The sequence below is a fragment of the Pteropus medius genome, unplaced genomic scaffold (assembly GCF_902729225.1).
Source record: "Pteropus medius unplaced genomic scaffold, Ma_sr-lr_union100, whole genome shotgun sequence".
Taxonomy (NCBI): domain Eukaryota; kingdom Metazoa; phylum Chordata; class Mammalia; order Chiroptera; family Pteropodidae; genus Pteropus; species Pteropus medius.
This window is the reverse complement of record NW_024344378.1, coordinates 13,344,338-13,357,898: the sequence shown is the minus strand read 5'-3', so window position 1 is coordinate 13,357,898 and position 13,561 is coordinate 13,344,338. Positions and strand designations below refer to the sequence as shown.

Below are 13,561 nucleotides of genomic sequence, written 5' to 3'. Positions count from 1 at the left end.
TGGTTATTGATAAAGGACTGTTCTTAGAAGATTTTTAGTCACCACATTCCAAAATGAATTTTTCTTACGTGAAATTGAAAGTTTTCTATGTTGCGTTAAATGAGAAACCAGAAAGAGAAGACGTGCAAAAGAAAAATGTTAGTTTAGAAGGTATTTCTTTGTGTGTTCTGAAAAATCTCTCTTATTTATTCATTAGGTTATTATCCAAGGTTTTCGAAGTTATAGAGATCAAACAATTGTAGATCCCTTCAGTTCAAAACATAATGTTATCGGTAAGTGTTCATGGTTTATTAGATCAGATTTGTATCTATACAGCCATACAATAAATTCTGCCTATATCTAGGCTTAAGGAGACAATAATTGTCTTTGAATATTACATAAATTTTTCTTTTTTCCATATGAAATAATTTCTTTGTCTTTTATCTGCATTGATAAATTGCATATTTTATACATTTAAAATACTTGGATAAGTCATAAGTTTCTCATTTTTATATGGATAGCCTCCTGTGTATTAAATGTGTTTTAATAGCTTTAAGTTTATAGTAAATGACTAAATTTAGTGTTTGAGGTCTTCTGTTACTTATATGTCATTTCCTAGGTAAAATGCTCACTATTGCCTTATTTCAAAGGTGACCATTTATTCACAGATTACATTGTTCTCAGATTTTTTTTTCCTCTGTCATAATGTGTAAGGGCAGACCTTGCAGTTTGGCGGGAAGGGTGTAAACTTTGGAGCATAGTAACAGTATGGGATTCAAATCCCAGTTCTGGCATGTATTTTTCAAACTTTACTCCTTGCGGGGCTTCAGTTTTCTCATTTGTAAGGTGGAGATGATGATACTCATCTCATAGAGCTACTAGGAAGAGTAAATGAGAAAGCAAATGTGAGGTTAAAGGACTAACAGTGATTGCCCTACAATACAATACTTAGTCTATAGGTCCTTCAGATGATAAAGTAACATTTTACTGATACAGTCAGCAAGAGTGATTTCTGATGTTCTGCTGAATTTTTAAAGGTTAGATGAATCGAGTGTTTCTGGACACCAGAAAAGTATAGAATTTGCCATTGATTTTTGCTACATCGTGTCTTCATTATGGGATATATTGGTATATTAGTCTGCTATGTCTACCGTAACAAAATATCATAGATTGGGAAACAGGTATTTATTTTCTCACTGTTCTTAAGGCTAAAGTCCATCATTAGGGTGCTAGTGTAGTCAGATGCTGGAGGCTTCCATCACCATCATGCTCACATAACCTTTATTTGAGCCTCTCCTTCCCTCTCCTCCCTCCCCTACCCCTGTTTCCTCTTCTTCCTCTTTTTCACTTTGGAGCACTAATCCCATCATGAAGATCCCACCCTCGTGGTCTCATCTAATTCTGATTTCTTCCCAAAGGCCCCCATGTCCAAAAAGCATCATATTGGGGATTAGGACTTCAATATATGAATTTGGGGGGGGGGCATAATTCAGTAGCATAGGATTAAGTGGGATTCATATAGAAATCGATAAAGAGTGAATACTAAATGCTGATGTTCCCAGAGAACCTTAGAGAATCATACTTTCTGTATTTCGAAATAATAAATTTTAAAAATTGAGAGCAAGAAAAAAAACCTGCCCTCAGTACATCAGTTACAACCTGTAATTGGGAATTTAAAAAAAGAAAACATACTTTATTTTCCCCTGCTTTACCTACTGAAGAATTGTTAATTGAATTTGTGTGCTATAATGGTAGCTTAATCATCCTGGAGTTTTATTTACATTTCAATTATAAATAAGTGCCTTTTGATTTTCATCTAAAAATCTTTGGAGAACAATGAATACTTACTAGATATATATGTTTAACTTACAAGTTATAAGAATATTTTAATATATCAATTGTGTAATTTTATAAATGAGCTTTAAAATGAAGACCATCATTACCTAGGACGATTAAGTTATGGCTAGAGGGCCTTTCAAGTATTTTTGATTTAGCTATTATGAGACAGCTGTTTTAGTACCATACTTTGTGACATTAGGATTGTTAATAGTTATGATTACAAAGGAAATTAAGTGTTCTTTTTGTTTGTTTTAACTGAAAAAGACAACATGATTTTATTAGTTTACATGTTTTAAAAACAGGTACCCGTTAAGACTAAACATAGTGTAGACCGGGATTGACTCTAAAAATATCTTATGAAAGCATACCATTTTAGTGATTTTGATCTTTAAAAAAAAAAAGATTTGAAGGCAAATATCTCTCCTTATGTTTGAATGAGGGTTGAATGTACCAAATATATACCTTTTTAAGGTTACCTTTTTTCTAGCATTTTAACAAAAGAAATTTTTGTTAATTATAGAATATTATGGAAGAGCATAAAAACTAAAAAGAAAAACATTAAAGTAAACTGTAATCTTTCTACCTAGAGATAGCCACTCTTATTTTAACAATCTATACTTGTATTTTCCTTGGTTTCCTAGAAAACAGCCCAGGTCCTGCTTAGCTTAGTAGGCTTTAATGGGAAGGTGCAGTCTTAAGGCAAGAGAGAAAGAAAAAGCTGGTCATAGCTTTGTAAAAAAGTTACAGCTGGTTTGTGGTTACATTGGATAATTTCCAGACAGACTTTGTGAATCTACAATGCCATGGAAAGGTCAGATGGGAAAGGAATGGAGAGGGTTTTGTCTGGTGGCTCCTGTTTCTCATTGGTCAGGGTTTTCCACACAGGGCATTAATTCCCCCATGCTTTTAGATTATATTACTCTGGGGACTAACCCCTCCTGAAGTAGTTGGGGAACTGTGGCCTCTTTTGAATTTTCACACATTTGACCTGCTCTTCCAGGGTGGGCTGAAACAACCAGAGATGTCGGGAGACTGAGCCTCTCTATTGACAGGCAGGCAAGGCCTGGGTTGGGGAAAGTAAATCTGGGACACACATAAATTGGGCCTGCCTCAGTACCTCTTCAGTCTTTGCCTTGTAATCTGTTGGTAATTTGCTGTTTTTCAGAACAAACTTGAATAATCATTAGATATTCAACATCTTTAAAATTGCTACATAGTATTTCACTATGGGTAGGAATAATTCTTAAAAGGAATATAAAAATTTTTTTCAGTTATTTATGAATGGATTGTGGTTCGAACTATTTATGTAATTCTTTTTATAAGTTGCCTTTTTAAACTTCGATTTAGAGATAAATTACAAATTTACAGAAAAGTTGCACGTATAAGAGCAGTACAGAGAATACTCATATATCCTTTACCCAAATCTGCGGATTAACATTTTCTCTACTTTATCATTTGCACTCTTCTCATTTTTTTTCTTGAAGTAAGTTATGAATATATCATGGTCCTTTACTTCAGACTTCAATGAATACTTTGTAAGAATAGGGATATTCTCTTGCATTATCACAGTATAGTTACAATCTTCAGTAAATTTAACATCAATGCCACAACCGGCTCTTCATTTTCCAGTAATGTTGATTGACCCAGAAATAGAAATGTTCTTTATTGCATTCTTTTCGTGTGTGTGTGTGTGTGTGTGTGTTTATATCATTTTTTTCCTTACAGTACAGAATCTAATCTAGAATTAGGTATTGCATTTAGTTGTCATTTCTCTTTAGGCTCCTTTAATATGGATCGTTTCCACAGCCTTTCTTTGTCTTTTGTAACATTGTTTTTGAAAAGTATTATATAAATGATGTGTCCTTCTCTGGGTATTACATCTGGAGGTACATGATATCCATCTACCTCTTATTGTTGTTACTTTTGATCACAAGGTGGTGTTTAATTTTTCCACTGTACAGTGTGTTTTTTCCCTTGCAACTAATAAATAATACGGAGATGGTGATATACTTTTGGACCATGCAAAATATCATGCTCCTTATCAAAATTTCCCCCTAAATTTAGCATCTATTGATACTTCTTGCCTTTATCCTGATGGTTACAAAATGATGATTTTCCATTTCCAGCACTCTTTTCATATTTACCACTTGGTATTCTACTGCAAGCAAGAGCCCTTCATCCTTAGCTGTTTTGTTTTGTTTTGTTTTGTTTTAATTAGTAAGGACTCATGGATTATTTTCCCCACACTAATTTATATTTCATCTAATTATTTTGGTGCTCATATTGTCTTAGATATAGTCAATGGAAGTCCCCCTTTCAAGCTAGTTTATTTACGTCTGTTATATGCCTCTTTTTAAAGGCACTTCATTACTTTCTGGCATAACATAAATTATCTCTTTAGGATTTACTTTGGGACCAAATTATTGAGCGTATTTTGGTCCAGATTAAGAGAGAATGACATAAATTTTAATGACTCTTAACGAAAATTTTGCTAAACAGAAAACTCAGGTGAATTAAAATCTGAAACATTTGATATCCTTTTGTGTAGAATTGCTTAATTTCTGAATTCAGGTAGTAAAAATAATGCCTTATAGTTGTCTATATTTTTGTGAGTCTTTGAAACTATGCATGATATATAGGGCTGATCATAAATAGTTTAATATGCAAATAGTTTGAGAATTTAAAATAGTTAAGTATATTTAAATGTTAGTAATATGTAAACCTTTAAATTGTCTAAAAAATGCTTTATATAATTAAAATAGAATTACATGTCTATTGTAATGATTATAAATTATAAAAGCCAAGTAGTATATTTAGTTATTTTTATTAACTTTAAACTATTGGGAAAGAGCAAAAGAATCAACAATGAAGTGAATTTCTTTAAAGAAAAAAACTTTCTGAAGTCTATACAAAAACAGTGCTCTTTTGGTTATTAAAACTTTTGTTTATTGATTTTTTTTTTTTTTTACCATTCTATTGTATTTAATTTCAAATATTAAGATTTTATGTTAGGAACTTGGACTTATAATAAATTTTATAATACTTTCAATAAAGTTTTAATTTCATTGACTTATGCAAAATAACGTGTTTTTTTTGAAATTTTATAGTGGGCAGAAATGGATCTGGAAAAAGTAACTTTTTTTATGGTAGGTATTCTTTTTTTGAATTCTGAATATATTAAGACCTGAGTATCTTAAGATAGTTTTATTTTTAAAATTGATTTTCTGAGGTTATGTCTGCATGAAACCCAAGAAATACTTCTTCATACAGGGTCGTAGTTTAGTGTAGAGGGTTTAGAGTGTAAGGACCTCTGTTTTACTGTGTAACTAGTGATTAATTAGCTGTGTGAGACTAGGCAAAACAACCTCTCAAATTACTCTTTTCACTTTAAGAACAGAGGTGTTTTCCCTGCCTACTTTAGATAGGTTGTGAGAATCAAATGAGGTAATACTTGTGGAAGTGCTTTTTAAATTTCAGTGAAGTATATAACTGTTGTAAATGCAGGGGCGTGTGTGTATGTGTGAATAAATAAATGTATATAACTGCAGTAGAATAGTTAATATAGGGTTTGGAAAATGGCTTATCTTTCTGGTTCATCTTTTAAAAAAATGTTTTCTAAGCCAGTCATTTTTATAAAAGATGGAGGGGTATAAAAAACTTCATAGACTCTCAACAATGACCATTAGTTTGAAGATAGTAAATAGAGCTTTGAAAATTATGCCTAAAGATAAAAATTCATTTAACTATTGTGATGCCTTTGTTAACAAATCCTCTAGGGAGAAAAAAACATGTTAACAGAATTGGACAGTACAAAGAGTAGGCTGAAAAAATTTTGAACCTCTTAATTCAGTAGTGCTTGAAGGAAAAGGGGGGATTAGAAGAGCAAAGGTTCTATCCCATCTGTGCTCCCAAATCTAAAAGGTACTCTTTATCTCATCAGTGGTTGTAATTTGGGGATGGTGAGAGTGAAATTGGAGTGAAAGTGAGTTATTTCGTAATCTCCAGGGGGATGAGCGCAGTTCAAATCCATAGCCCACCTAGGTGATTATGAAGATAGCCAATCCCACTTTCACATTCATTCATACACTCACTCTTTAGAATGTCAAAGATCTTTTGGATCGACTGGGAAAAGGACAGCTGAGTAGAGTTCCATTTCTAGGGCAGGGTGGTCCAGTTAGGTACTCTACATGGAAGTAGGAATGGCTCCTTACTGAAGTTAAGGGCAGTGCAAGCAATTCAGTAGGAGGTGGGAATCTGAAACATTCCCTTGTATTTCTTACTTAGTTCTGTTTCTTTTGATAAAGTAGACAATTAAGGATATTGTAGGACTGTATCCTATTTTGTTAATAATTTTTATCATTTACGTTTAGTGGGTTAAAAGCAAATATGTTAACCTAATCAGTCAGTCCGGTTAACCAGTTAGGTTAAGTGATCAAGAGGTAGACCTTAGTTCTACATCTCACTTCCTCTACCTTCGTGTTTTCTTTTTATTTTCTTACTTTAACTGTTTTAGTGAAAGCCTAAAATTTTTCCTATATCATTTCTTAGCTGATTAGTTTGAATTATAGCCGAATTTTCTTCATTGCTTTTGTCTATATGGAAGAGGAAATCTACTTAATCTTCATTGTTCATTATCTGATACACTGTATTCCATGAAGGTATGGGAAATAATAAGGCATAAATCCTTTTTTTGACTGTTTTAATAGTTATGTTTTTGTATTTCTAGCAATTCAGTTTGTTCTCAGTGATGAATTTAGTCATCTTCGTCCGGAACAGCGATTGGCTTTGTTGCATGTGAGTGAGACTACTTTAAGACGTTACAAATATTACAGTTGACCTTTGAGCAACTCAAGGGACAGTGACATGGACTGCCCTCAATCGGAAATCCACGTGTAATATACTCCGAACTTGCAGATTCTCAGCTGCCAGTTGACCCTTGAACAACAAGGGTTTGAACTACACAGTTGAAAAAAACTCACATTGTTCCCCGGTCAACTGTATATATTTCTAAAAGTACGTTGTTAATCTCAGTAAACAAAATCATTTGTGATGTTTCAAATCCTTTGTGAAGACGATATAGTATCTTAAGTGCGTTATTCTGCTATAAAATTTAGCCTACTCTATTATACTGCAAGATAAAACTCTAGTTTTTATATAATGGTAAGAAAATTGTAGGATTTGCCTGGATATATCTTCCATATAAATATGAGTTTTTATTAAGTTATAGTCTGGTAAGTCTCTAGAAGCAGGTTTGTTGAGGAGAAAGAATAGTTTGAGATTCGGGATTGGGAACTTCGAGACTCAGAACCAGAAGTTAAGTGAGAACATAGAGAAGCAGCCATTGCAAACTAAACAACACACAGGTTATTATTTTTAGCCATATTTTCACTTAAATGGTAACATAATTTTCCAATATGAAAGATAGTATATTTAAAGAAAATTGTTTTTCATTAGATTATTATGAATAATCAACTAAAGTAATTTTAGGATAAAAAATTATTAAAAAACTATAATAAAATGATGTAATTTATCTTTCTTATTTGAATATGGCTTATAATTAATCTTAAGACCAGAAAGCAAGATCCCTCAATAATGTCTCACACCTGGGAAGTTTTTCTTTTTTAACCATTATCATCTTCTCTCTACCACCCCATTAAATTTTAATTTTAGCCCAGTAATCAGGACTAATTCCCTATAGAAAAATCTCTTTTTAGGTTTCTCAGATTGGCATTAGAAGAATAATCTCTTTAGGTATTAGTGTTCATTGCCTAGAAATGATCTGGACTTAATATGTAAGTGGTTGGGTCATAAATTGGACTAAACATGACACATTAAATGTGTGTTTTCATTAGCAGATTTAAAACTACAGAGAATATTTCAAACGTTAAAAAGCAGTTCTAGTAATTCCAGCAATAAGATGAGTCTATAAAAGAAAAGTCTCAAAATGTCTTGGATATTAGGAAATAGGTAGATTAGGTAGACTTAAGTGTCTGTGGAGTCTTGTGCTCTAATAAAGTGGTATGTAGAAAAACACCTAACTTTGACATCTCTCGCATAGTTCTCATTTTTCTATTTAGAATCAAAGCTATTTGGTTGAGAAATTGTTATCCTAATCCTGTGTCTTAGCTGTTTTGGCAAGAGGGATGTATATGTACTAGTCATATTAGTCTTAGAAATTTTTCTCGTTGAATCAACTTGTTACCATGCACTAAACTTCACATGTGTTTAAAGAATTTGAAAATACCACTTAAATTACAAATTTATTTATCTCATGTTTCAGGAGGGTACTGGTCCTCGTGTTATTTCTGCTTTTGTGGAGATTATTTTTGACAATTCGGATAACCGGTTGCCAGTGAGTAACTGCTTTTTTTTTTTCAGTAACAATGTTGAGAATTTTATTGTTGCAGCTGAGTTTTTTCATGTTTTGAAACATTTATTGCTGTACTTAAACTTTTATAATTTAATTTATATGAAAATAGCTGTACAATTTATATATGACTTTTAAAATTAAAATGAACATTCTTGTAAACAAACGAGGATATACAAGCTGTTGTGAAAAATTGTCTTTGTCATAACAATTGAGTATCAGAATATCCTTAGTGAGATTGAAATTTCAAAATAATTATTATGGTCAGGGACTCTAAAATGACCTTATTAAGTAAAAAGTTTTCCACTTTTACTATTAAATTAACTTTGGACTTGTATGTTTTTTCTTAGATCGATAAAGAAGAAGTTTCACTTCGAAGAGTTATTGGTGCCAAAAAGGATCAGTATTTCTTAGACAAGAAAATGGTCACGTAAGCATTTTTCTTTACATTTGTAGTTTATTTATGAAAGAGGGAAAATACTTTTACTTGCCTTGTATATGAGATATGTTTGCCTCACATTTAACAAATCAGTGTTTATAGTATAAATATAAGAATCAAAAGAGTCTCTGAGGCTGATAAAACAGATAGTTTAATGAGTGTTCTGTTCTCCCTCATGCTCCTTAACCCAGGAGTTAGTGTGCTCATTTTTTGGTTATTGTTTGATTGTTAATTTATCTGAAAAAAAATTTTCAACATTTATCAACAGGAAAAATGATGTGATGAATCTCCTTGAAAGTGCTGGTTTTTCTCGAAGCAATCCTTATTATATTGTTAAACAAGGAAAGGTAAAAAATTGTATGTCCTTTTTTAATAGAATTTGTTTTCTGAATATAGTCATTGAATGATGAATTGGTTTATTGATTCTAGTTAAGTTGAAGCGGAAAATGTACCTTATAATCTTTTTGTTGATTTATTTTATATTGAAGTTAGTATTCCCTTTTATGTGGCCATAAGTACAGAGTAGGGCCATTGCATAATGGGATGGAAGTGTTTCAGCAGAGTTTTTTAAGTGGATCGTGTTTTCTTAGTGAACTATATCACTTACTAAGCTGCACGATACTGGAAGACATTTTTGGTTTTTGGAAGTCATGATGATCATAATTTAAGAATATTATAGAAATTCTGTAAAAATTTTGAAAAAATTTGAAAAAAATTACCTTCTAAAATTAATACTTATAGAACTAAAATAATAAAAAGCTTACATTACCAGAAATCTCCTGTAATGCTAGATATTATTTTCCTTCATAGAGGTTGTATTTATATGTGTTAGCTGATTGTTCTACTGTTTCCTCATAGACTTTATAAACTATAAGATAGTTTCTCTTTCTTAGAATGTACCTGCAATGTCCAAAAGTTTTCATAGTGGTTTTTTTTGGACTAGAGGAATATTCTTTTAAAATATCTACTACTTATTTCATATTGGAGGCTTTTTTAGTAGATATGTGTTGAAAAGTTAGTATTCAGGAGAAGTGATCAAGAAGTGTATGGTGTTTCACTTTTGGGAAATGTGATGCCAGAAGAACAGGGTTTTGAAAAAACCCATCTTTATAAGAGAGAAATTTCTTTAAAAGGAGGCCCGGCTTGGAAGAGCAATTATCTGTCTTCCTTGCAGACATACAACATAGACCTCTTTACATCATTTAAATTTCTGCTCATTTGTCATTCCATATAAGCCATCCATGACTGTCTCATTTACTAAAGCATTGCCTTCAACCCAACTCTGTATGCTTTCTTTATTCTTTAAATATGTTTTATTTTTCTTCATAGCAGTTAGACTGTAATGGTATGCTTATTTCCTGTCTTTTTCCCCTAGAATGTAAGTTCCATGAGGGCAAGATGTTTTTCTGTTCTGTTCAGTGTTGTTTTCTCAGTGCCCAGCAAAGTGGCATAGATGTCGTAGGCATTTATTAAATATTTTAAGTGAGTAAATTGAATGAATGAATGTGCTTAATCGGGGTACCTAATGATAAGGATCTGAAAGGTGATTTTTTGATAGACCATATTTTCTTAGCTCAGAGCCGATTCTCTTTATGTAAAAGTATTAGAGTAACTGTCACTTGAATTTTTAATGCAGTGATAGCATTTTTTTACCTTTAGTGGTTATTTTTATTTTTATGAATACGTTAAACTCATGCTTGTTATATAAAGTTGCATGCATGACAGATTTTACCACTCTTTGTCATATTTTTTTGTCATATATTTGTAAATGAGATTTTAAAGATGTTTTTGCTATTTAATGCTCACTACCCCTATGAAAGTTATTTTTATCTGTATTTTAAGCATATCATTTTTGTTATACTTTTAACAGTATATATAGCTTTTTAATCCTTTGTCAGATAGAAAAAAATGGCGCAGCTCACTGCCAGCATTAATTTAACATGACTAGTAGAAATGCTACGTTTTCTAGGATTTGACATTTTCAGCAATGCAGAATTACTATATTTCGTAAGTGGAAATACCACTACTAAAAATAGAATGCTATAGAATGACGTCATTTGTTTCCAAAGACTATTGATATACTAGAGTGATTTGAAAATAATAAAGCAAGCTATTTCGTGGCAAATTTGGGGGCTAAGGTTAGGACTGTAATCCACAAGTTATCTCAGAGTAAACACTAGCCGCAAGCACCGTCGGCGAGTATTCTTGGGGCAAACGAGAAATGGGTTAAAAATTAATAGTGAATAAATGGTTTCCCCTTGTAAAAATACTTTGTTCTTTTAGAATGGATCTCATCTTTTATACCTTATCATATTGACTAAGAAAAAATGGTGGTTTAGAAATTCCTACGTTATTTGTAACTTTGGGATATTCCTACGTCATTTGTAAATTAGAGAGTTTTATCCATAAATTAGACTTAAGAATGTATCAGTTCTATTGGGATTTTTGGTAAATTTCACTTGTGTAAAAGGAGATACAGGTCTGTGGGTATATGTACGATACAGATTACATTAGCAAACTCATACTCAACTCATGCGAATATCATTTCAAGGTAGAGTTCTTAAAGAGCAGTCTGTAGTGCTATAATAATTATTTTTCTAAAATTTTCAGATCAACCAGATGGCAACAGCACCAGATTCTCAGAGACTAAAGCTGTTAAGAGAAGTAGCTGGTACTAGAGTATATGATGAACGAAAAGAAGAAAGTATCTCTCTAATGAAAGAAACAGGTAAAATAAATGTGATTTTACCTTATTTTTGTTGCGAATTACTTTTCATTGTGTTATGATAGTGGAAAGGAATTATTCTCAAGAATATATTATATAATAATTTACCCGTGTGCTGAATGGAGAGAAAATTGGTTTGAAGCCATTTAAGGTTTGAAATTTCCTTTAGTTTATTACTTTGAATAAAGGATCGTTGCTTTGAAGTAATAATGCCTTTCTAGGTCAACTACTTTGTGCCTCTAGTGTCCTCATCATTGTGTGAGGATAACAAATTTGGATGATTTGGATGTATTCCTCGAAATATTGTTCAGGAGCAAGTAACTGTAAAATAACTTAGAATCTTCATTATTACATTTATTATGGAAACCTTACTTTGCGTTTCAAGTGCTGTGTCCTGTCATAACTTAGAGTCAGACAGTCCTGAGTTCAAAGTCTGACACAATTAACTGACATTGTGACTTTAGATTTGATCTCTGTGGTCCAGAGCTTCCCCATCTGTAAAATCCTTTTACATATTTTGTAGTGGTGAGTAGAGGAGCAAAGTAGCACCATGATTGGAATATAGTAGGCATTCAATATATGGAAGCTATAGATAATACTATAATTATAATTACGAATTAAAATTGGGAATTAGTGACACTAATAATGTTGGTAGGGTGGTGGTGGTTGTTTTTTTAAAGTTGTGGGAAAGCACACTGGCATTTAAAGGACGCTTAAACTGAGGCCCTTACTGCATGTATAAGAATCAGTGTCACTGTTTTTTCTTTGACGCTTAGCATCTTAATTATTTTATTAGATTTGGTTATCAAGTAATAGCAGAGAAATAACACTATAGTCTTTAAGTTTAACTTACGGTATATTTGAGAAATGGTATTATTATATAAAAATTTATTCAACTCCTTTACTCCCATATTTTTAAAGAGGGCAAACGGGAAAAAATCAATGAGTTGTTAAAATACATTGAAGAGAGATTACACACCTTAGAGGAAGAAAAAGAAGAACTAGCTCAGTATCAGAAGTGGGATAAAATGAGACGAGCCCTGGAATATACCATTTACAATCAGGAACTTAACGAGACTCGTGCTAAACTAGATGAGGTAAAGTATTTACCCTTGAACTCAGATTAATTTTATTTTTATGAATATATTAAACTCATGCTATGTTTATAATTTTCAATGATTTTTAAATAGAAGCTTAAAAATTTTAAAAGCCCCTTAATGAATTTATTAGTTACCAAATTTGTTCTTTCAATTTATTCCAAGGAAAATGCCTAGGCCCATGTTGGGCTTGCTGTAGTTGTATCTGAAATATAATCAGGTGGTGGTGTCAGACAGACCAGGATGAAAGGAAGCTACCTTTGAAGCTTCGTAAAAATAAATAATAAAAAATAAAGCTTCATGGATTATATATATGTTTCAATTATAGTTGACATCAAATATTATATTTCAGGTGAACAACATAGTAATTACCTTGAATATTTTTCTTAGCTTTCTAAAATGTATTTTGTAATTAGTATTGCCAACATTTTTTACCAAAATTTGTCTTAGGTAATGCTTAAAACTTAGAGTTCTCTATGTAAAGAAAACCACTAAAATTTTTCTGTAAAAAAATAACACGTCTGAAACTTCTATTAGATATTATGAAACATTAAACAAATACAAAATGAGTGAGAAATCATAGGTTGGTTTTTTTTTCAGCTTTCTGCTAAGCGAGAGACTAGTGGAGAAAAATCCAGACAATTAAGAGATGCCCAGCAGGATGCGAGAGATAAAATGGAGGTAAGATTATAAACTTGGCTTAGATTTAACTCATATTTTTTGACCACAGTGAACCCTTTGTACCATAATTATGGAATGGTAACTTTAAGTGGGGTGTCATTGGGATTGAGTATTGGAAAGGCAGGAGTAGTACTGAAAGTGTAAATGAAAGAAACAGAAGGGACAGAACTAATGGCGTCATAATTTTGCTGTTGTGCTTTTAATTGCCTGGCTCATTTTTGTCCGAAACTTGAACAGGACATTGAGCGCCAAGTTAGAGAACTGAAAACGAAGATTTCAGCTATGAAAGAGGAAAAGGAGCAGCTCAGTGCTGAAAGACAAGAACAAATAAAGCAGAGGACTAAATTGGAGCTTAAAGCCAAGGATTTACAAGATGAATTGGCGGGCAATAGTGAACAAAGGGTAAGTTAATACAAAAAATGAAAGATATAAAT

General features: G+C 32.0%; 1 protein-coding gene across 2 annotated transcripts in view; it reads left to right on the top strand.

Annotated features, from left to right (window-relative positions):
- Positions 1-13,561, top strand: part of SMC3 (structural maintenance of chromosomes 3) — a 30,622-nt gene that overhangs the window by 1,278 nt on the left and 15,783 nt on the right. The window contains exons 2-11 of one of the 2 annotated variants that reach the window (XM_039871243.1): positions 197-272; positions 4,926-4,964; positions 6,545-6,612; positions 8,099-8,170; positions 8,536-8,615; positions 8,893-8,971; positions 11,235-11,352; positions 12,271-12,446; positions 13,047-13,127; positions 13,365-13,529. In XM_039871243.1, coding sequence (XP_039727177.1) covers positions 197-272; positions 4,926-4,964; positions 6,545-6,612; positions 8,099-8,170; positions 8,536-8,615; positions 8,893-8,971; positions 11,235-11,352; positions 12,271-12,446; positions 13,047-13,127; positions 13,365-13,529 — 954 coding nt within the window. Of the gene's footprint in view, positions 1-196; positions 273-4,925; positions 4,965-6,544; positions 6,613-6,663; positions 6,832-8,098; positions 8,171-8,535; positions 8,616-8,892; positions 8,972-11,234; positions 11,353-12,270; positions 12,447-13,046; positions 13,128-13,364; positions 13,530-13,561 lie in introns of those variants that run through there. The other variant, XM_039871244.1, reaches the window with a different exon arrangement.